The sequence below is a fragment of the Mytilus trossulus genome, chromosome 10, assembly GCF_036588685.1.
Source record: "Mytilus trossulus isolate FHL-02 chromosome 10, PNRI_Mtr1.1.1.hap1, whole genome shotgun sequence".
In the NCBI taxonomy this organism is placed as follows: Eukaryota; Metazoa; Mollusca; class Bivalvia; order Mytilida; family Mytilidae; genus Mytilus; species Mytilus trossulus.
Genome location: NC_086382.1, coordinates 43,275,547 through 43,300,718, shown reverse-complemented (window position 1 = coordinate 43,300,718; position 25,172 = coordinate 43,275,547). Strand labels below are relative to the sequence as shown.

The window sequence follows — 25,172 nt, the reverse complement described above, 5'->3', positions numbered from 1 at the left end:
GTCATGTTTTACTTTTTTGTAGATCTTACTTTGCTGAACATTATTGCTGTTTACAGTTTATTTCTATCTATAACGATATTCAAAATAATAACCAAAAACAGCAAAATTTCCTTAAAATTACCAATTCAGGGGCAGCAACCTAACAACGGTATGTCTGATTCATCTGAAAATTATAGGGCAGATAGATCTTGACCTGATAAACAATTTTACTTCAATCAGATTTGCTCTAAATGCTTTGGTTTTTGAGTTATAAGCCGAAAACTGCATTTTACCCCTATGTTCTTTTTTTAGCCATGGCGCCCATCCTGGTTGGTTGGCCGGGTCACTGGACACTTTTTTAAAACTAGATATCCCAATGATGATTGTAGCCAAGTTTGTTTAAATTTGGCCCAGTAGTTTCAGAGGAGAAGATCTCTGTAAAAGTTAACGCAGGACGACGACGGACGCCAAGTGATGAGAAAAGCTCACTTGGCCCTTCGGGCTAGGTGAGCTAAAAATACAGGGATATTCATTCTATCGTTTACTGATGTCATACTATCCTTACACTTTCTGTAGGTAGTTAAAAATTTGTAATTTTTTTACTCTTTTTTTAAGTTTACTTTTGTATTATTGGTGACTTGTCCTTAAAAGTGCCACCCACTGACAACTGAGTTGTTAAAGTAGTTCCTCTACATACGAAAGAAAAAAAGTCAGATATATAACAATTGTTTTCCATTAGTTTGATGTGTTTGAGCTTTTAATTTGGACATTTGATTAAGGGTCGATCTTTCCGTTTTGAATTTTACTCGGAGTTCAGTATTTTTGTGATTCTACTTTTCCTCAACAGTAGTTTGTCAACACTGAGGTTATGTTTTATTAAAGCGCTCGTGGCAATGTGCATTCGATCAAAATTTTATTTTACTACAATTGTAAGTTTTCCTTCTTTCGAAAGTCGTTGTTTGCTCTGAGTATTTTGAGTTTCTCAATCAATGAAAACTGTTCGTCATGATAAAACTTAGAGTGCGGAATGTGTCGTTGAATACCAAGAATCAATCAACCAATCGATCCGTGCATATAAATACATTGTTTAAAACTAAACACTAAATGATAAGCCATACGTAATTAACGGAGACTTGAACTGATCATATTTAAAAAAAACAAGCCAATGCTATTGCAACAACAAAAAACAACGAAAAGACAAAAAAAAAAACAACAACCAACAAATACTACAAGAAAAGGCAGAACACTCACCACAATGGAAGTATACATTTTGAACGTTATCTTTATATATCAAGACAGTTTTTATTATTTTTCTATATCATATATATGAAAGACAAACATTATAACACGAACAAATCAAATCTAGAAAATACTTGTATTAACTAATGCCTGTTCTGATTTATACATAGATAAATGTTTGTTAATGCAGAAATTACAATTGAAAAACTTAACAAATTGAAATTTAAAGGAATTGCACGGATAAAATATATTATTATAATAAAAAAACTGTAAGGTTGGTTCTCATTTTGACTTTTGACATTTGCAAAGAAATCTCTCTCTCTCTCTCTCTCTCTCTCTCTCTCTCTCTCTCTCTCTCTCTCTCTCTCTCTCTCTTAAAAATAGTACGCACACAACCATATTAAATCTGACTAGAGTTAGGGTATCATAGTATTAAAACATACTTATAGAGACTACCATGTTGATTATCCATATGCTCAGAAAAATATATACAATGTAAAAAGTATTATCACTTGTTATTATTAAACAAATGGTTTTTGTTATGAACAGTTGTCAATGTCTGAGTAAAGATTCGATCCTGGTTCAATTTGTGCACCACATGTTGGACATGAAGGACCTGCAAAAGAAATTCAGAGATCACAGAAAATGTTTGAGATAAGGTTTGATTATTCTAAGACTTAGTTCAACACATTGAAATATCCGGCGAGTCGTTTTGAGCATATGGCAAAAAATAAATGACTTACAGCTATATTGTGCATAAATGAGACTTTTCTTTAATAAATATTATCTAGACCTCAGAGGATATTCAAAGCATCGTCAAGCGGGTTTTCTAAAATTGCATGCAATGTTCCGCACAACATGAAGTTACAGTACATACCAAATGTCAAAATTTCCCCTAGCAAAGATTCTAATCAGTGACGAACGGACTAGAAAATGACTGACAAATGTATGGTTCCAAACAAATTTGTACAGCTCAAATGACAATTTACAGGTCTTTCTGTATTAATTCAGTATTACATAGTTTAATTCGAAACAGCTTTCTTCAAAGTAAAAGAGAAACATTTTTAAATAACACAAATTAAAACCATTGCGAGCAATTAGCTGATAGTCTGTCAGCCTTATATTATGGTAGGTGAATATTCAGACCAAAAGAATTGCAGAAACGTTCGTTGATCGGCTATTGTTGTTTTGATGAAGTATTTGGTTTACCGTACGTTAAACGGTGCATATCAAGAAAATACAACATACTGAAAATAACCAAACGGTATATGCAGTGAGTGTAAAATACTTACCGTTATGGGACAATCCTGATAATGAGGCCGATGAAGTCACTTTTATAAGTTTTGAAGATACTTCCATGTCATCTATCTCGTTGTCAGGATCAAACCATTCTTTTTCATTGCGTAGTAATTTGGCCTTGTTTGGATGGATACTATTTATTTTCATGTATTCTAAAATCTGCATTGAAAGAGCTGCAAACGATTCTCTAGCCTAAAACAGTAAAGATATTGAAGTAAGCGAGATAACTCTAATCTTACTAAGAATCTAATCCGTTTCGCAGGATATTAAAACTTACGCTACTGATACTATTTTGAAAACGTAAAGGTCTAGATCTTGATTAATGTTTTTTTTTATGTTTTCATGTGTTTTAGACCCAACAATCCACTAAAAGAAGGAGAAAAACTGTTTAATACGGTATAAACCTAATCAGCCATGACTTTAAAGCTGATTTTTTCCATAAAAAATAAATCTGCTTACTGAGTACAAAATATCTTACAATAAATACAGTATATATGATAAAGCATAACGGTCAATTAATATCAATATTGACATTCGTCTCACGAATACATATTATCAACAACTCAAAAACTGAAAAAGCATCTTATATTACAATTATAAAAGCTTATATATAAGTGAATGTTTGTATTAAATAAATCTAAGTTTGCTATGAATATATTGTAGGCAGTAAGACAAGGATATGTTTTTAGTAACATTTAATAATTGACAAAATTATATCACTACTTCATCTTCAACTAGAATCTGGATGTATTTTTTCAATGATGGATCCCGTACATGCGCATTGAAGATATATATCTTGAAGTTTATCATTTTCCTTAAACTTGGTTTTTGCATGCATGTTAGTAAGTGCATTTGATATTTAATAAAGAGAAAAGCCCATCTTATATTGCATTTATGAAAGCTTATATGTGTTTTTTTTACCTTCATGATATTCTACAAGACAGTTTGATAATGTGTTATTAACAGCAAATACAATAGAAATTAAATCTTATCGCTAAAACAAAATGTATTGAGAATGCAGATTGTCTTTACAAAGGGGTACTCTAAAACACATATCTTTTTCGTAAACCCTTTTATAATATCATAGCTATAAACTGTCAACGCATCGTAATGTGCAGTTCAATCAAATTTCATTAGGATATATGGGATCTGTATGGAAGAACATTGAATCAAATTGTCTGATCTACTCCTGCATAATATTGATAACACATCTGTTGTTTCAAAACACAAACCAACACTTTTTATGCAATGTGTTAATAGGTGTATCAGGATATGCCTTGTACATTTAATGTACTAAAAACTATTAAGTATTTAATTGAAACGAACATGTTTACTGTGATTAAAGCACATTTTCAGGAGATCGAGGCAAAGTCATTTGAAACGTCAGTATTTCATGTATACCTGGACCTTTATATAATCCAATTCCATGATATGACTACGATTTTTTTTATATCTTCATTAGAATATAAAAATCATATTCAGGAATTTTGAACATTGGCATACAGTGTCCATTGACTTACAGTTTCGACATCATACTTTGCTATGATTGGTGTTTGAGTAAAATCTTTCGGAAACCCAAGGCAATCAGGTTGAATAGCATTGGACAGCATAATTCAAAACATTGGGTTCCAATTCAGTGTGAAGTCTTCTATATCATAAATTGTAAACCCGTAGTTTACTGCTTCAATTATATTTGGGTTGACCCTTAGACTTGTGGATCTCTTGCGTGTTTTGTAAAGCAGGATATAAAGTAAAAACGAGGGTAGCACTTCTTGATTCAATAAAAATTCATTAATTACTTACTGCAGAAATATTAGCACTTGTATTCATATTGTCTTTTTTAAATGCTGCAAAATATGTGTTACGTCGAAGTGCTTCTTCCTTTGTTTTGTCATTTTTCAATTTGACTTCTCGATCAGAATTAAATTGCCCCTAAAATAAAGAAAGTATAATACATTAACATGGTTGTTTTAAAGCCTTTTAATATTTTTGATACACTTTGTCAATCTTTTAAGGCATTTTGAAACTTTATATAATAAAAACAAGTCTTCAAAATAACAGTTTAGCACTTCAAGATTTTCAAGATAACTAAATCACAGGGGTAACAAATATAAAAATATAAAAATTGAATACATGGACTAGAAACGGGATGACAAACTGCAAAACAGACATACACAAAAATAAGGTAAGATGTATACGAAAAGAAAATATAGCCTCCACGTCTATCTTGGGATGATATCAAATGCCTCAGAAATATAGTTGTGTCCTTGTTTTACTGGCATTTGTGATATTAACATATTACAATCGATTAAATTGAATAGAGAAACAAACAGAATCAAGTATACCCACATATGAACGCTTAAAAAATCAATTCTTTGATTGCAAACAAACCAAAAGGAAATCCAAAGCTTTTGGTTTGATTTCAAATACAATGGTTATTTGTGTGTTGTTGTTTTATTAATTATATATCTTTCGCTGTTCCATAGATGATGATATTTATTGTTGTCCTTACTTATAATGAAGCAGTATTTTTTTCAATTAATATCTATTGCATTATTACCATTAATGAAAAATCTGCAGGTCCGACACCGATGATAACGATGGATAATGGAAGATGACTAACAGACACCACTCGACGTATGGTTCGGTCCAAGTCATTTATAACGCCATCCTATAAGGAAAAAAACAGACAATAGTTTACTTTATCTTTTGTGAAAACTATACCTTTTTATCATTCGTATAGGTATTGATTTGCATGACGGGTGTTTGATGCACAGAAAGAGACACCTAACCTGTCAACACACCCGGTATCGCTTCTTTTTAGAATTCATGGAATTTCAGTTTTTATTTTCTATCCTGATTTGTATCTTTTTATTCCATTTATTAGATTTCAAACGACGGTAAACTACTGCCTAAATTTGTTACTAATTTTTTTCCCATTTTCATTGAAATCTAACAAAAATATTTGAAAGTTTGCAAACAGTAAATTCTTTCTAAAATTCAGAAGTATTTTTTTTTTATGAAATCAGTTTTAAGAAAGAATATGTGTCACATTAGATATTCTATAAAACAAAAGAATATGCTGGTCTCGATAGTAAACGAATTTCATTCTGAAACAGTAAGCCTAATAACAGCTGAAAAATCTTCAGAATAATTTTTTCAGTCTTTTAGTGAATTTAGTACAGTTAATTCAGTTCTGTTCAGTAGGTTTTCATAGAATTCAATACAAAAACGTACGAGGTTGAAGTGTTTGTGAAAATAACAACTATTGAATAGTCTGAACGTTAAATGAAAGATTTTGGCTGACTACAAGCAAATTGTCTAAACAATACCGAAATAACTGCACTGGATAAGTTCGAAAATTAAACGTAAGACTAACAATAACATTCTATCTTTTTTAACTTTTGCTTTGAATACTAATACTGTGAACTTTTGTTATAAGATAACTTCTGTTCACATATCATTAAGTTCGATTAAGGTTTGACAGGGCTTTTGCTGTATAAATTAAATTATCTTTAACAACTGATTGAACAATATTGTCGTCGACGATGACGGTGGCATTTTTTGGATCGCTTCATTGTATGCATATAAATGTTGCATTTTTTAACTATTTTTTATTCATTTATACAACGATTTAAAAAAAATATAGTTGTATAGTATTGTAAGAAAGAACAAAGAGAAACACTTATCTTCAATGCAATTAAATCATGTTATTTGCAATTCATTTTAACAGTTAATGCTGTGTAATTGTTGAATGTCCATTGTTGACTTTGTTGACTGTCTTTGTATGTTTAACTGTTATTCCGCTAATTTACCACAAAATTAGAACTTTACATAACATTAAAGTAGGGGATCGACAAAATTTAAGTTTTCTTCGCTTTAGAAGTTAAATTGAATGAAGATTGGTGGTAATGAACTATCAACTGATTGATACATTGGTTCGGATATTGTAACATCATGTAAATATAACCATACAATGCATTTCGGTTAATTACCTACCGTAATGATCAGCAGTACAGTATACACTTGTTTATTCTGTGATATATTTTCCCTCTCTGCTATATTCGCTGCCCTCTCAATGACATGTGCGACATGAGTAGGTCCACCAAATTTGAGATTACATACTGCAGTTTCGTATGATTCTGTTACTGCCTGTAATACATGTAAATATAAATTATAGAAAGGTGTAGGCTAATTTTCATTTCAAACATTTAGATAAATATATAGTTGTTGTGTTTAACGACGCTTTCATTGAAATGAAAACAGTAAAATCACAAAAATACTGAACTCAGATGAAAATCTAATCGGAAAGTCCATAATCACATGGCTAAATCAAATGACAAAACACATAAAAAACGAATGGACAAGAACTGTCATATTCCTGACTTGGTACAGGCATTTTCAAATGTAGAACATTGTGGATAAAACCTGATTTTAAAGCGCGAAACCTCTCACTTTGATGACAGTCTCATCAAATTCCGTTATATTTACAATGATTCATGAACTAAACAGACATAATAAATAAAATAGTCAAGATATGGGTACAGCAGTCATCATCGTGTAACAATTTTAAAAAGGGACAATTTAACACAACACAAAAACTATCTACAAACACAATCATTGATTCGAGTGTCTGACGTTAGAAAATTTGCTTACTTCTATAAAATTTCAAGTTATAAATGATTCACTTTGAAATTGATTCTCGGTGAATTGAATATAGGTTGTACAATATATGAAGTCAAAATTTGACGTAAAAAAAGATAGTTACCTTTATAACATTGTGAAAAAATAAATGCAAGACAAAATAAACACAGTTGAAATTCTTGAAATGATACCTGAAGTTACCTCATATTTTCCTAATTGATTATAAAGTAAAAACACAAAAATACTGAACTCCGAGGAAAATTCAAAAAGGAAAACCAAAAATCAAAAGGCAAAGTCAAAAGTCCAAACACATCAAACGAATGGATAACAACGAGATTTGAACATTGGTAAACTAGTGTTGCATATAGCTATATTTATCAGCACACGTTTCACTGCAAATCAACCTCACTTTATTAGAAGTTGTTTTGCTTCCAATTATTTTTGTTAACTTCATTATGCTTGTACTTTATTTGACCTTTGATTTGTTTTCGAGCGTCACTGTTGGTTTGTACACGCGTCTGGCTTACGAATTTATATGCATTTAGTTTTTGGTGATTTGTTCCCTAGAGCTAAAAACTGAAAACGCTATATAATACAACATTAAGGTTCATACACTAAATGTCTTTTAAAATAATAAAAATATTTGTTTTACCTTGATTCCCTTAACTGTGTATCTATTTTGATCTCCTGTCAAAGGAAAACAGTATGGAAGATCCCTGTTTGTCCATTTAGCACCAAACCCAAATGCTGTTACTTGTCTGTCATGGTTGTACTGAGTGATTAAAGAACCGATTGTTTCTATTGCATCTAAATATTGATTGTCCTGAAGGAAAATATTAAATTAAACAATTAAATGCGGGAATCTTGATCAATCAAATGTCCAAATAAAACTCATCAATTCACAAATTTATGTTCTATCAATCTTGGACGTAAGTAATGCAACTTTGACACTACACATTTCATGTATAGTATATACATGATTTTGTTTGCTTTACCCCGAATCTTAATCTAAACTTTGAGGAAACCATATGATATGTGATGTATTTATATACTACATGTAGTCTTCCTCAGTTTTGATTCTACGCAGCTGAAATTATACGAGAGATGTGTATATCAAGTACACACGTCGTCTCACTTATATGTCAATTGGAGTTCGCACAATTATATAAAAATTTAGAACTTTGTCTTGTCATAAATGTATGATAAGAAGAATAGAGTAGTTCGTCATGTTTGCGTATTTTTTTTAGATATAACACATGTTTAAATATGATTTTAATCCTTTTTTGATTCGAGTGTCCTTTGTGAGTCTTTTGTAGAAAGGAACGTCTTAAAACGCAAAAACAAAAATTCAATCATGGTATCCATGATGAGTTTGTTTACAACCACAGGGTCGATGCGACTGCTGGTTGGGTGATTATTCCATGAGGGTATCACCATCCCAGTAGTCAGCACATCTGTGTTGAACTGAATTGTCATTGATATGGTCATGATAATAAATGAACTGTCCCTTTGGCGTCTTTCGTCCCTCTTTTACAAAATTCTAAATTTTTCAAGTACTCAGGCTTTTCTACCTCTGGAATTATAGATTACCTTAGCTGTATTTGGCAACACTTTTAGGACCTTTTGTTCTCAATGCTCTACAACTTCGTTCTTTATTTGGCCTTTCACACCCTACCCCTGTTTTATTCGCACTTCACTGGTGAGTCTTTTGTAGACGACAAGCGCTTCTGGCGCAAATAAATTTTTCATACATATCTGGACGAAATCGTGTATAATTTTATTATTTAAATATGACTTAAGTTCACAACACTACGCCGAACATAACCAACATCTGGGATAAGATTTTTAGCTTGTTTTTTTTCACAAGGTAGCAGTCAGGAGAATGATAAAACAACAGTCTTTGCTTTGACCATATACTTCATTTTACTACTTTTTGTTTGGTGGAAGATTGATTAATTGATCGAGGATTTACGGATGTACTGCATTTTTTTTAGAACACAGGCAGTTCTATACTGTATCATACAATTTTCAACAAAAAAATCATTACCCTAATGAACCAATATTACATATAATTATGCTATTTTGTTGTGTTATTATAGAAAAAAAATCAAAAGAAAGTCTCAAATAAAAAAAAAGGAATACATGATCAAAGAATGTATTAGAAAGAAGGAAACAAAGCGTACTTACATACCCGTATATCCGATATATTATGAAGCGATAACTCCTCGTCTATATTACCATTTGAGGCCTATACAATATAAAAGAAAAGATATGAAATTACAAATCAACATTTCCTTTAATGACCGTGTGATAGAATTAAATTTTTTTACCGAATGTTCTACTTTCCAAATGGATCAAAGATTATAAATAAGGCGACATTACATGTAGTCAATCGATGTTCAAATTGTGTACATCGATTTAAAGCGGGAAAGCAATCCATGCAGTAACATGTGGTTGTTTATCAACCAATCGAATCTGTTTAACTTGTATTGGTAAATAGCGTTTTTTTCAGACCAATATTGCTAAGTTTTTACCCATCTGCATATCCGACAATCTTCTGGTCAAATGTCGTTATGTCCGGCATACTATTACAGTACTCGCTTGCAAGTTATTTTCCAAAAGAGTCTGAATCTGATCAGTTCGAATACCTGCAGAGGTCAATATAAAACTTAAGTAAGTTTATGTGAGAGTAATACCGTATACGTGAAAAGGAAAAAATCACATGCTATTTTAAGTTTTAATACTGGGGGGGGGGGGGGGGGGGGAATTTAAATAAATATTTTAGTGTATTTATGTTGTTGTGTAAATGATGGTTAACCAACTTTATTATTTTTTTCATATACAAATCTATTTGTAAACAGATTGGAAACAGATATCAAACTTACAGTAAAATCAACAGCTATTACTAAATTGAGCTCCAATCCACCACGTATAAAATCTAGTAACGTATAATGTAAATCCACCCTGTGAAAATAAAAAATACATCGTCAAACATATGACATCACTATGTTCGAAGTGTCAATCAATGATATCAGATATTATAATTGATTGGTGTTTCCTTACACAAAATTGATAGTACATGTAGATTGACTGGCCAATGCGATTTACATTTCATTTGGAGGATTTTTATGAACAAAAGGTTGATAGCATTTCATGATTATCACTTTTGATCAAAATATATAGTACTTATTATCATAATGATCTATGTTTATATGGGGTGGTTTCCAGAATAATATTAACTGTAAAAAAATCACAGTATGATTGTATGGGTACTGAAAATATCATGCATCGTTCAGATAGCTGGTATTCTATATGTTTGTCTTTTTCTATTGAAAATACCTGAATTGATAAAAACGTAAGGAACCAGTATAGGTTGGTTTCTTTTTACCCGATTTCTCCTTTTTTGGACTAGATAATGGTACCTCCTTGTAATGACCATTCCTGTAATTATAAAGAACAATCAATCTACGTATTTCAATGTATTTCTTAATGTTGAATATGAAAATCAGAAACAAATTTTATAAAAAAAATAAAAATTAAAAGACAACCAATATTATACAACACGATAAATAGAAATAGGAAGATTGGGTCAATGTTACAACTCTCGATTCAAGTCACAAAGTGAAAAGAGTAAATAAGTTTAGGTCAAAGAACAGTCTTCAACACAGAGAATTTGCTTTCCAGAACAGCATGCTATAAAGCCTTATGAGCAGAAAATGACCAGTGTAAAACAATTCAAACAGGAAAACAAACGTTCTTTTCTATATAATAAACAAAACATAAACACTTATAAAGTGTTTTAAAACATCTGATGAAGTTCCTCACTTGAAGCAAGAACACTTCCAATTTAAAAAACGGTATTATAATACAAAATATGGCTATTGGTTCAGCCTTTCATAGCCGATAATTCTAGTAAATATATCTACAGTAACAACTTACATAGGTTGATTGTTCATATCTCTAAGTGAGGTAATTTTTCTTCCTATCAAATGATAGTTGGAACCGCTGAAAACAAAACAAAAACCATAAAAGCATTTAACAAGAAATACTCCAAGGAATATGATGTATCCCTTTTCCAGATAATCTTATCGTGTTTGCTTTTTAAAAAGTAAAATAGGTAATAGGTCTTATAACTATGCACTTATTCGAGATTGTTTGTATTTAAGGTTAAAAGAAGTGTTAATTTTTAACCATTATTGCAATAAAAATGTTGTTTCTGACAGGTTTTAAAGTTTGAATATGTACCGACTTTACCTTGATACAAAATTTAAAAAAAAAATGGATGATGCACTTTTCTCTACATATGTCTGTCTATGTGTCGCAGAAGTTATATACGTGCTAATGCATTTTTGAGACGAATCTGTTTAAATATACTAGAAGATGCCCACGAAATCTCGTTACAATTGAACAAGTGTTTGGAATATGGACACCGAATGTTAAACGAACGGTAATTGATGAATGAATCAATTTCCCTTCAAATGTTCTTTACTATATTCTAAACTATTACTTTTTTAATTATTAACAACACAAAAAACAACAAGACACATGTGTTAACATTTTATAATTTTTATTGTACCAAGAAAAAGCACAAGAGTTTTCCAGCCCGAAAATCAGAAGTTAGAGGTTTCACATTGTTCGCAGTATTTGTTGGTTTCATGAGGAAAAGTGACTAAAAATAAGTTTTATTTTTCTGTTTTGTCAACTTTAATGGGTCTCTCCAAGAATTTGAATTTGTTATTAAACCTGTGAGTACAATTTTATGTTATTGAGAATTTAAAACTAGGTTGTCAAATTATTTTTAAATCTAAACAATATTTTTTTCCTTTGCGTCCATATCAAAAAGAAGGGGAAAAAACAGGAAACATATATGTTTTGGTGAGTTTCTTTTCCAGTTCAGAAATAATTATATACAATGTAAAATTGAGAAAAGAAATGGGAAATATGTCAAAGCGACAACAACCCGAACATAGAGCAGACAACAGCCGAACCCACCAAAAATGGGTCTTCAATGTAGCTAGAAACTCTCGCACCCGGAGGCGTCCTTCAGCTGGCCCCTTAAAAAAATGTATACTAGTACAGTGATAATGGACGTCATACTAAACTCCGAATTATACACAATAAACTAAAATATAAAATCATACAAGACTAACAAAGGCCAGAGGCTCCTGACTTGGGACAATGTATATGTTTGTTACCATACCTATAATGCCAACATGAGAACTCAATATTGCGATCCCATTCTGTATTGCACAATTTTTGGAGTGAAATTTCAAACGGTCTCCACCTGCAAAAACAATCAAAATAAAATATAAATAATCTATCATTTTATATCATTGCAAGAAATAAAACGAACCATAATGATTGACAAATAATTTTACAGGTAAATACAATGCATTCGTAAAGCCCTTTAAATGTTTTTATTACAGATTTATATACACCATACATAACTGAATCTTTAGTTACCTAGGCTATAGTAAACAAAAATAAAAGTGAACATAAACCGTCACGATACCATTTGTTTTTCATTTTACGTGATAAGTATATCACAACATAAAGCTTCATTTCAGAATCTCCTCATTTCATTGCAATTAATTATTTAACAAATGTAGCCAGGCAATGTACTGTTATGGTATGCAATAGTTTACTTGTTGTACAGTAATTAGCATGTTACTATTTCGGAGCACATTAGATTGCCCTTTGTTTATGTAGGGTTCCGTACGAGTTGGTCAGTCTTTAATTTTCCATGCTGAGTTTCCTAGACGTTGTTTTGTTGTTATATTTCTAACCCTGAAAAAATCCTGAATCTAGATCTCTTAATGATGAAAGAATATGTAGAAACATTTATCATGTAAAAAGTGAATAATTTCCCCTTGGAATGTGCATTCCATGTACCCAATCAGCCGGAGCTATCACACGTCAGGTTTAAAGGTGAATAAGTAACAAAATTTATCGTTCAAATCATGACAACACAAAATAAGATATAACCATTTGTAAATCTATAATTTAAAAGACACATTATTTATATTAAATTTTACTAAAGACGCTTTAAGTTATAAGTAAAGTTTATTGATTTTTTATCTTTACATCCCATTACAGACGATAGTAACTTAACACAATAAGAACTTCATAAAAGGCACATTACTTGTACTGTGAGAATTTAGATGGATCTTTAATTCGCTTATCCTGGGTCAAAGATCATACATAATACAAATGGATATCCTCAAAAGGTTTCCTTTAGCTATAAAAAATGTTATTCAAAGTAATAAACATGTGACAGATTTTATCTAAAACGAAATATTTAACTTCTACTTATAATGAAATGATTCTACCACACAGGCATAGTGCGCATGCGTTTTAACTGAAATTAAGATCTTTATATTCTCTGTAAATTCATTTGACCGCAGTAAATCAACATCAGTGCAATTGATGGAATTGAACCTGGATATTCGTCTTCGAAAGCAACTTAAATTAAACACAACACCAAAATACCGAGTTTAAATTCAGAATGCAGTACATATTACTGTATTTTATATCAGAAACGTGTGTACATGTGTACCCATATTTTGACATTTGTACCTTTTAAGTTTGTATGTGTTGTTCACACATCGTTGTCAATATGGTGGAATTTTCGGCGATTGTCATATAAGCGAGAGGTTTAGATAGCTATAAACCAGGTATAATCCACAATTTCACCATAAAAAAATGCCTATGCCAAATCAGAAATGAATGAATGAATGACATGAAATTTGTACGCAAAGAAACCGACAAAAAATACGTATTTTTGACATATTGAAATCACCGTGTTCAATTATGGATAATCCACAACAGTAAAACTGAGGTTTTTATAAATATAGACATAATTTAAATACGTTTACAATGTACTTGTATTTGTAAAGGGAGTGAAATTTTGTTTCTGTAAAAAAAAAAGGAATAAAAAATATGATATTATGTCAGATCTGCTTTAAAATTAAGATAATTTTAAACATTCCTTGTTCAGATATAAGTAAAGTAAACCTTTCATTACAAAATTTTGGTAAATTGTTACGAAATTAGCCAATTTATACAATTGATGATATTCGAATAGTCCGTAACAGTTGCCTGATTTTCGAAAGTGTATAATTACTTTCCATTAATTTGGTACAATTTTTTTAATTTTCTTACCTAGGATTAGTAGACTTGTAAACAATTTCTGATCGGTAAACTGGAAGGTAAACTATATTTTCTATACTCCGTGATATTTCAAGATAAACGTCTGGCTACAAAAAAAAACATTCTTGGCTTGTTATAATTTTTTATAAACACCTATTGATTATATATTAGAATTATCCTGATATTCTACTTATCTTAAATTAACCTGGTTTACGAACTAGCGAATACTATATACTCATGTAATAGATAAAAGACATCATGAGGCGAAATATACCATAGGGACCTTCAAACTCAAGTCGAAAAAAACGGACAACGCAATACTTAAAAAAACTGACAACGCAATGCTTAAAACAAACTGACAACGCAATGCTTAAAAAAAACTGACAACGCAATGCTTAAAACAAACTGACAACGCAATGCTAAAAAGAAACTGACAACGCAATGCTTAAAAAAACTGACAACGCAATGCTAAAAAAAACTGACAACGCAATGCTTAAAAAAAACTGACAACGCAATGCTTAAAAAAACTGACAACGCAATGCTTAAAAAAAACTGACAACGCAATGCTTAAAAAAACTGACAACGCAATGCTTAAAAAAACTGACAACGCAATGCTTAAAAAACTGACAACGCAATGCTTGAAAAAAACTGACAACGCAATGCTTAAAAAACCTACTGACAAACGAAAGTACACAAAGCACAACATAGAAAACTAATAACTGAGTAACACGAACCTAATAAAATCCTGGGGTGATACATGATTTTACATGTACATGTATCAGGTGATCTAGAGATACTCAGATCCTGATCCACATGTGGCACCCGTCCTGTTGCTCATGTTAGTATAAACTCGGTAATACGTATAATGCGGAAGGTCACTTTCGGGACAATCATATTTGTACTTTTTGTATTATATAAGGTTTGTTTTTTATTTGAAATCGGAATCCGAGCGTTATCTTCTCTAAAGACAGATGTTTAACGTCAAGTGGTAAATGTTTCATGCATATCAGGACAGTTTAAAGTAGAATGTGATTATTACGAACAAGTCCGAAAATAAAGTCAGCGTCATATATAGGTGTACCTTATTCATAGAAAATAGTCCCTTCTTATCAAGTTTATGTCCCTGAGCATGAATGCTAACTTTGTTTCTAGAGTCTTTTAATATTTCGGTTGTTATGTTGATCATCCCTCGAGGACGCGAGTCGCCTGAAAAAGATAAATGAAAACAAAACCATTTTCACACCCGATTACGGGCTAAATATATATATATATATATATAAAGAAGATGTGTCATGATTGTCAATGAGACAACTCTCCACAACACACCAAATGACATAGAAATGACCAACCATACGTCACCGTACGGCCTAAAGTATAATGATCATGGTCCATACTGCATAGTCCACTTTAAATGTTCCCGAACTGACAAATGTAAAATTGCATCTAAATTGTATATGGCGGTTTACATGATAGAGGTCTTGGTTTCAGAATTTTGAATATATTTTTATATATAAAAAAACTAAGGATTTTCTTACGCCCAGGAGTAGATTACCTTAGACGTATTTGGCACAACATTTTGGAATTTTTGGGTCCTCAATGCTCTTCAATTTTGTATTTGTTTGGCTTTTTAACTGTTTTGATCTGAGCGTCACTGATGAGTCTTATGTAGACGAAACGCGCGTCTGGCGTATTAAATTATAATCCTGGTACCTTTGATAACTATTATATAGAATAGAATAGAATATTTTTATTTACATATTGGCTTTTTGTTTCTCACTATGTTTTGTCAAATTATTCTTCTTTTCTCAAAATCTCCTTTATTTTTTCTTTTGATAATTTTTATCTGTATATTCTTTTCTTTCCTTATTATTCTCTATTTCTTTAATCCCATATATGCAGGTAAAAATCAATGATTATGGATTTTTTTAAGAGTACGACGTTAAAATACCGATATAATCTTTTTCGTGACGTCATAGATTAAACGTTAAGGAAACATTTTTAACGTCACAAACAAGTCAATATACGGTCAGGAAATGTAAATCCTGTACATGAAGCCAACGTCCTAAAATAAAATATTGCATTAGACGTATTTCAACATTACCTGCAGTTCTGAGGTTTTTACTCGTTGTGCAGACAGTTTTTGGATAGTTTAACAATTTGTCGAGGGTCATATCCGTAAAGCCAACAAAGTCGTGATGTTTGAGTTCTTGTGAACTGAAATATCAAAATAATAGATTATTCAATTTATTACAAATATAGATAAATCTTTAAGTTATAATAATGCAACTAGATAACATCGAAAGTTTTATTTCTAAATGATGTAAAATTAGTTATATATGTATAAATCATGTATATATTGCGTTCATCCCATTTTTTTTTATTGGTGAAATTTTTAAATTGGTAAAGCTTGGGTCACACATTCACGATTTTTACTGCCGTCCTTAACAGGACCATTTCCGATTTAATTTGTCTTAAGTCTGATGAAGAATTCCGATAAAGTTAGGTTCACGCTGCCGATTAAATCAACTCGATGCATGATCCCGGTTGTCCAAATTTACAGGAATCTGTTCCGAATGTATATGAATGCGCCCAGACAATGATAGGACATTCCAGATCATGGAGAAAAGTAATACGACTTTTATCAATTTTCGTGTCTTATCACTGTCTGATCTCAAACGGGAGCCAAAACTGGCACTGTGTGAAGCCGCATTAATATCTGCATTAGAGATATTTAGAAAAATCAGTGGACAATATTTCACCAATTTCATTTATAATACATACCGACTGTCAATGTCATATAGAGAAAATTTCAAATGCTGTGTAATTGATGGTTCTAAATTGACGATGAAGGAACTGACAAACTAAAAAATAAACAATGCAATTATTTGTACACCTTTTCATGAAATATCATCCGATGAAGAAAAAAAAAATGTCAAAGCTAATAATGCCTCAAAGTCAACATCAGTCCATAAGCAAAAAACTAAATCCATTCTCTATTAAAATACATAAAAATGTAATATGAGTATTCTCTAAATTTTGTTATCTCTCTGTCCAAAAAAAAAGGCTCATATCCAAGTTTTAAAAGCCTATGAGGATTTAATTGACAAAATCATCAACGCCTAAAGCAGAACCTTTGACAGTAGACTGTATCTAAAAGTTTTCTGCAAAATAACGAAATCAATACAATATCATACAATGCAAAAAAGAAAAAAAACCATGATATCGTTCTTATTGTTAGTGTCAATTAGCTACTGCAGTTTAATAAAGCCAAACTTAATTAGATACTTTGGGACATTCTTCTTTTTGTTGCGCTCTATGTTGAAGTGTGAGTAGATAATTCGAAAAATAAACTGAAATCATGGCCAGTTTCTGTCTGCTTTTTTAAAATTTAAATATGTATGTATATGCTTATGGTATACAGAATAACACAAACTATATAATTGTATTTGTCTCTTACTTACTCTAGGATTCAGTGTATTCCGTATTGCCTCTGTTCTTCCATATTCCTTCCACTGTCCGAATTGTTTTATGGACATAACACACATTGGATCAGTCTTAGTGAATTCATCCAAGTCAGCAAGATTATTACAACTGATTAAAATTTCAATCTTAGATCCAGAAAGGGCTAATAATGCAGGATCTATTTCCGATGTCATAGTAACTAAACATAGATAATTCCACTATAAATGTATTTCTAATAACATTTTTTAAACTCTAAAACTCAAGTCACATGCCATCCGGGATCTTTCAAGTCTTGTTCTGAAAAATATGTACATATATGTAATTGTAGAGTCGTGGTACAATTATTTAACAAATGTATGACTTGATGTATTTAATTATTCACGATACCTGTATAACATGTATGTCTATAGTTTCAAGTATCATATCTATGTAAACTTTCAAGGTTTATAAATACGTAATGTAGAAATATGCGATATTGAACAAATAATTAAATTACTGGTATTACTACATCTTTTCAGTTTAAATCTCAAAATCAATTACCTATAATCTTTAACAATAGAAGAATGCGATAAATTTTCTTGTGATATAACTACATGAACTGTCGTGAACTGTCCAGATATTAAAAATATACGTGCGGTACTTCTGTTAGCACAAAGATTGCAAACTAAAGACACAATGAGTAAATTACTTCAGACTGTTTTACTCCTAGCGAGTTTTTTCCGTAAGTTAGAGTTAGTCCAAATTTTCCTTTGTTCATTCTTTTTAGAACCTACCTAACTATATTATATTGACAATGTTCGAATTGCTCGCAATATGAGTACTAGTGTGTACAACGAATGCCGAATACAATAATAATATTAAGATGAAATTTAGGAAATCTATTTTTGATGACTTCATCATTAATCTTCATGTCCGATTGAAACCACGCTGATTTCTTAATTACCGAACAATTATCGTTAATGAATGATTTGTAAACAAGCGAACTTAAGTGTCTGTATGTTTGATGATTGAGTGGCATGGGAATTATCTTCTAGTTGGGCACTACAGTTCTTATTGTCCGAAATTGATTTTATAATGTACTACTGCACATCTTATTACCGACTATTTGTTCTACAAATGCAACACAGCAACAGGGGACATAGATCAAAGTCCTCTTTACATGATTGCGAATTCCATTGTGTTGCAATGACAAATGGAACGGCATACAATCATTTGTCACTCTTTTAACTAAAATTGACCGTAAAATATACCGAAACTATATGATTTAACGTGTATTTTTCTCGATTTCTTTTTTTCGTCATAATTGTACTTGTTATCCATCATGATACCAAAAGCAGTTGTTTTGAATTGTAATCAGGAATGCATATCCTAGTACTGTATACAGCTAAGTAAAAGACGGGGGAGGGGGTGGGGGAAGCAGACTAATGCTAACTGATATGTAATCTAAATTGTAAAGTTTCAATGGTATTCTTAAAGGCTGTGTATTTTGCCGAGAACCACCGATAAGATATAGAATCTCCAATAAAAGGAAACGAATATTGTTAATATGAAAAATAATTGAAAATAGAATTAAAAAAGCATACGTAATTTACAATAAAAATTAAAATTAAACAAGCTTACAAAAATACATACATAAATAATAATTAAGATCCGAGTATATAAATAATAAAATATTTTATGTCCACCTTTTTTAAGTTTTTACCTTTAAATTGATTTGGTACGTTTTAAATTCTATAAGTAAAGAGTAAATCTTTATTGAAATTCATCATAATGTTATAAAAATACAATTTGGGTTCATCATAACGCTATGAAAAGACAAACTTGGTTTTTGTCACTTAGACGAGTAAGTCCCAGTTTGATAAACATATGACCAACAATATTTGTGAAGCAGCTTAATGATCGATGTTTATGCTATTGTTATGGTGTTGTTTAAAACTTTAAATAACAGAATTTTTGTTTTGTCACGTTGAATTATAATATTATCTGTAGGTTTGAATTATATTTATTATATTTGAATTTCAGGATATCAGGATATTGTGCGTTTGGATACAAAGAAATAATAAACTGTGGCCTACGGGGTCAATCTATCATAATATTGAAAATATAGCTAAATATTTCTAATAGTTTATATATACAAATGTGTCTTACACATTGTATGTAGGTTAAATTCTGTCCATATAAGCATCATATCCATATATTTTACGGGGAATGTGTATTAGAAGGAAAATATGCTGACACTGTAATCATCTACCAAGCTAGCTTTGCTACGCAGAAACGTTCTGAAATAATCACAAGCACCCTTTTTTTTTCTTATACAATTTTATGTGTTTGTGGTTTTTTTGTGTGTGTACATGCTCTTTACTATTTCAACTTTGTATTTTAAGTGAGGTTTACATTTTGTACCTTGAAAACCATTGTCCATAGAATATACATTTACAAGGCCCATAACTCTTGTGAAAATAGCAGCTATTATATTCGAAGTCGTTTTGAAAATTGGTAATTATACATGTACCTATGATATGACTTTCATAAAAATAAAACAAGAAACTTAGTACGCTTGATAGCGCTTCCAATGCAATTTTCCATATACATGCATATAAATAGTTTGATATGAATTGGATAAAAATCTGGCAATCATTATACGCAACAGAGTGCCTACAAGACTGTGGCCTTTCATTTCTACTCTACCCCTTTAATCGTGCGTCGTGTTGCGGCGAAGGACAAAATTGCAAAGTGCACTCGCTCGACATAAATTAAGAGTACGCACAAATTTAGATTTTTAATAAACTAGGCATGGAACTGATTAAATCGTAAGACTGTTCATGCACGACTTTTTGTGCATGTTGTTCCAGTCCATGTTATGGCCCGGGAAAAGAAACTAACACTACTCAGTACGGAAAGAAACAGATGTATTAAAAAAATGATTTTAGGTAGGAATATACCAACAACATATAAATTATACACAAAACAGATATGAAAGTTCCAGAACAAAACTTTTTTTTTCAGTAATCGAGAAAAAGTCCAAAATAACATTTACCTGCCAATCAAGTTTTAAAGAAAAACAAAGCACAGCGTAATACAATGTCTATATAAGTTCATTCTGTACCTCTGGAGGCTAGTGTTGATATGTGTCTGAATGGCAGAATGCACAATTAGAGATTCTTGTCTTTTTATTTTTTGTAGAAATGTTTACAGTGCGGCTAGAGGCAAAACATCATTTAAATTTCAATCGTTAGTTTGGCCAAGTTGATATCGAACCAATAGCATATTGCACTTGAGGCGAGCGTACTTCCACGAGACTACAGATTGAAGCAGTTACGTTACTGTCATAAGAAATCATGTCACAATAAATATTTGTGGTAGGGGTTCTAGAAACTTATATCTTATCTACATCTGATACAATACACTCTATTCTTTCAGTATTTTTATAAATATAACATCTTGTTTTGATTTTTCGATAAATTACAAGATCCCAAACAGATTATCTATATACTATAACTGAATGTGTTTGGTTCACGAGAAGATCTTTGTATTCGCTCTGCTTGATCAGTATCAACATTATAAACATTTAACGACTTATGTATACTTCAACTGTTATAAATGATATAATCAGTTTTAACCTATTTATTTCTTTAATGAAAAACAAACACAACCAACAGTGAAAATAATACAACACGAATGTATTTTCATTTAAATTGATTTGATTTCTATGACCAAAAATATTTATGAAACAGCTTTAAAATTGCCATAACTGTTTTGCTTGAATTTAAAACAATGTCAAGCCTTAAGTACGCGTCACGTTTATGTAAGTTGTAATTAAAAAAAGTACTATCCATGTAAAAGAGCAAAACTTATGTGCTATCTGACATACTCGATTGTAACATTTAGGATACGACTTCATGCATTTTGTATAAAATAAATAAAAAAAAAATGAACGATCGATGGTTCAATAGAAAATTTGTATACCATATTCAGCATGTTCAATATTATAGAAATGTGTCTTGTGATAACGTGTTCGCCTAGTATGCGGGTGATCGTGGATCCCTAACCACAGTCGAGTAGCATCATATACTTTAAAATTAGTATTTCCTGATTCTTCCTCCTCCACTAAGCTTGTAGTATAAAGGGCAACTTAAAAAAATCTAGCGTTGCAAAAGAGAAAAACTGAGGCAGATCGATTTTGATAGCTTATTCGATATTGAAATATTTGCCACTGACATTCATCTAAAGATAAATAATCAATAATGTATATAATTCAATTGAAGAAGTAAAGTGAAATAACATCACAAACTATTTTTTCTTTCCACAGTGTTGACGTGACGTTCCAGGTGCAATTGGTTCTGAAGGAGTTACGGTAAGCGGTATATTGTGACGTCGCTGATCTCTATTAGTAACGGTTGCGGTGGTGACCGATGGCCTGGTATAATTATGGAACCTATTGAAGATGTAGTAGAAGAACTAATACCAAAGTTTTATAGACAAGTTTCAATATTTCAACAGTTAGGTAATGCCACTGTTTCGTGTATGGAAAGTGTCAAAGTCATGCAAAAAGCTTTAAAAGGATTTAACGGTACAGTATTGGAACTATGTGGAACAGACTGGTCAAAATATGGTCATTTTAAAAACGTCCTAAAGGACAGCGTAGATTTATATTCATTACTAGAGGAAGATATTGCCAAACTTGGCAACGGGTTCCAAAAGTTTGGTGAACATTTTCATTTAGTGTTGGAAGCAAGGGAAGCAAGAAAAGAACTTAAAAAAGAATTAAGAAATGTCAGAGAACATGTCGAACAGGTTTACGAAAGCGATAGAGCCCCTATTTGGGAAAAAGAACAAGCCTATCAAATGTTAAAACAAAAAGAGAAAGAAAGCGTCGAACTAGATAACGTCGTTGTACAAAGAATTGAAAGCCTACAGATGAACCAGAAGTTGTTCCTATACAACCACTATAGAAAGTTCCTGTCAGCTCATAGGATATTTTATCAAGAATGTTTAATAGTGCAAGATATAATTGATGACTGCCTTGAAGATTTTCTACCAAAGAAGAAAAAAGACACTGCAGAATTGTCAACCCTTCGATATAAAGAAGTCTGGAAATAAAGTCGACTGAAAAAAGGTATAATTGCAAAGCAAAAATACAAAAGACACGTTGTGTATCTGAAGAAAAAAATTCTTTGAAAATATAAAAAATAATTCATTTGTGCAACAGTATCAACTTTGTTGACACATTGATATTTTCGTGTTTAGCATTATCAGAATTTGACACGTATTCGATGTATATATAATAAATAACTGTTTCTTTATCTCATATGACTTTTCTATTGTGTCAATTTTTTTTTTAATTTAAACATTGTGATAATGTACCATATTAACTAGTTTTTATAAAAAAAAAAAAATTATGAAATGTTTAGTATATTATATGGCATATCAGTATTACTGAAAGTTAATAGATGTAATCATAGTTGTTGGAGATACATGTACACTGTATGTATTAGTTTGTAAACAAGTAAATACAATAAATATTCTTGAGTATAAGACACCCTTTAGATCTTGCTTTATCACGAACAATAAAATTATTCAGGACTATTTACAGTACCGATCTTATTAATTTATCTCATGATCATATTACCATATAAGAGATAACATCATGCTGTCTAAAGTTTCAGGCTTAATAAAACCCATTTTCGCTACCCAAAGGTAATGGTCTAGGAGGGGAGTGGATCGTGACCCTGGTCTAGCGAAGATGTTTAAAACCTTTCCTTAATTTTCATAGAATAGATCTGAAGTTCGAATAACTTCTTTCATTGGAAACAAATATCATAAAGCAAATTAGATTCTGTGACAGCCCCAGTGGTTATTAATTATAAAATGGACTAATTTTATATTCAATGCTAAAGGTTTTCGAACCGTACTCGTCAATCATATTTTTTACGATTATATATCTTTGAATAAAACCATGAAATAAACAGATTTAAACCCAACAACACAAAGAGAATAAAAGCCAGCAATTTGTTTACATACTATACTATATCTTGTCTTGTCGTGTCTACTTTATATCTTTTATGACAGACAAGTGAAAATAAAATCTATTTCCCGTCTTATATTACTACATGTTCATTATAGATAAATTATGAATAAATTTAACATAGATCTCCAAGCGACTGCAAATACCATAACACACAACATACATGTAGTGTCATAGAAGTTTAACAATTATAGGATCTGAGCCAATTAGGCTCCGTATTGAAGGCGGACATGTACTTTGATCTATAATGGTTTACTTTTTACTGATTGTGACTTGGATGGAGAGTTGTCTCATTGGCACTCATAACCCATTTTTTTATGCGGGGTTAGGGATAACAACAACCTCTCTGAAATATGTTTCAAATTTATGTGAAATTTGATAAATGTATGTCGGAATACCCCTTTCACCAAACAAATACACAAAAGTACCCCCCTGAAAACCCAAAATAATTTAGAATGTGTTAAAAAATGCGCTACTTATTAAACTTTTGAAATACAAAGAAAGTACCGTGAAGAAAAGTTTCTAATTAAAAAACAAAACTAAATCAGATATATCGAGAAATCATACCGGTATATAAATATTCTGTACATTAAAATATCTTACCTTATATTTTATTGTTAACTAGATTCTTTATTCATATCGCACTGTTGGGAAGAGTTACTATTTATATTTGCAAACAACTCCGTCAAAGTATTAATCTCGTTTAAATCCTTTTTATGTAAATATAAGTCATCCGTAGTACATTTAACAATAGTTATCGAAGTAAAAACATGTACTGAGGGGACTTAATATATAGGTAATACATATATTGTGTAGATTTTTAAAAATCAATATTTGATCAAAATATTATCATTGAGTATTTAAAGTATAAAGAAAGGTTAAAGATCAAATACAAGTTCAATTTTGATAATCTGAACTTTTTTTGAGATTATCTTGCCATGAACTTGATGTTACTTAGTAAGCTGACCAGGCCAGTATCTTATGAAGCTTGAAACATCTTATCTGCTTAAAGAGAGGCTGAAGATATGAAGGACTAAGAGCGTATTCCGAACGTACTATAAGCGATAATAGAAGTTGTTTTTCTTCGGGCTAAAACAGAATTCCAAGAGTACTTACCGACAAACTTATCTTTCTCTAAGCCATTCATATCAAATATTCTGCCTTTATAGGTAGTTTATAAATGTTATTTTATACCAAAATCTTGGACTGTAAAAATAGCAGTTAACAATAGGTCTATAGTACGGAAGCTTATTAGCGCCACACATTTTGTTTTAATTTTTCTTCCTATCTTTGCGTTTTAACGCAAAGGTATATCGCAAAGATTTGCGTTTAACGCAAAGATAGGTAGAAAATTTCAAAAAAATATATGTGGCGC

At 31.1% G+C, this 25,172-nt stretch overlaps 2 protein-coding genes across 3 annotated transcripts; one reads left to right on the top strand and one right to left on the bottom strand.

Annotated features, from left to right (window-relative positions):
• Positions 1-1,550: 1,550 nt before the first annotated feature.
• Positions 1,551-24,586, bottom strand: LOC134687404 (copine-3-like). 2 transcript variants are annotated; one of them, XM_063547666.1, is made up of 17 exons: positions 24,401-24,586; positions 17,772-18,069; positions 17,092-17,171; positions 16,412-16,524; positions 15,392-15,516; positions 14,323-14,417; positions 12,362-12,445; positions 11,101-11,166; positions 10,501-10,602; positions 10,047-10,125; positions 9,353-9,409; positions 7,814-7,984; positions 6,517-6,669; positions 5,078-5,188; positions 4,321-4,449; positions 2,511-2,709; positions 1,551-1,834 (listed from the first exon to the last, which is right to left on the bottom strand). In XM_063547666.1, exons 2-17 carry the CDS (start codon positions 17,964-17,966, stop codon positions 1,758-1,760), a joined length of 1,836 nt encoding a protein of 611 aa, XP_063403736.1. In that variant the 5' UTR covers positions 17,967-18,069; positions 24,401-24,586; the 3' UTR covers positions 1,551-1,757. The 2 variants fall into 2 exon arrangements, with proteins under 2 accessions (XP_063403736.1, XP_063403737.1); XM_063547667.1 differs by lacking the exon at positions 24,401-24,586 and adding an exon at positions 18,160-18,179.
• Positions 22,146-23,307, top strand: LOC134687405 (uncharacterized). Its single transcript, XM_063547668.1, has one exon. The coding sequence runs from the start codon at positions 22,201-22,203 to the stop codon at positions 22,870-22,872; it is 672 nt and encodes a 223-aa protein (XP_063403738.1). The 5' UTR covers positions 22,146-22,200; the 3' UTR covers positions 22,873-23,307.
• Positions 24,587-25,172: the final 586 nt, after the last annotated feature.

What these genes read in the sequence shown, in the direction of transcription:
- LOC134687405 (XM_063547668.1), top strand. Translation starts at nt 22,201, where the DNA reads ATGGAACCTATTGAAGATGTAGTAGAAGAACTAATACCAAAGTTTTAT.
- LOC134687404 (XM_063547666.1), bottom strand. Translation starts at nt 17,966, where the DNA reads ATGACATCGGAAATAGATCCTGCATTATTAGCCCTTTCTGGATCTAAG. An exon ending in TACAAGTCTACTAATCCTAG is followed by an intron (nt 12,446 to 14,322) that starts GTAAGAAAATTA and finishes TTGTTTTTGCAG; the next exon opens with GTGGAGACCGTTTGAAATTT. An exon ending in CAAGTGCTAATATTTCTGCA is followed by an intron (nt 2,710 to 4,320) that starts GTAAGTAATTAA and finishes TTACTGTTTTAG; the next exon opens with GCTAGAGAATCGTTTGCAGC.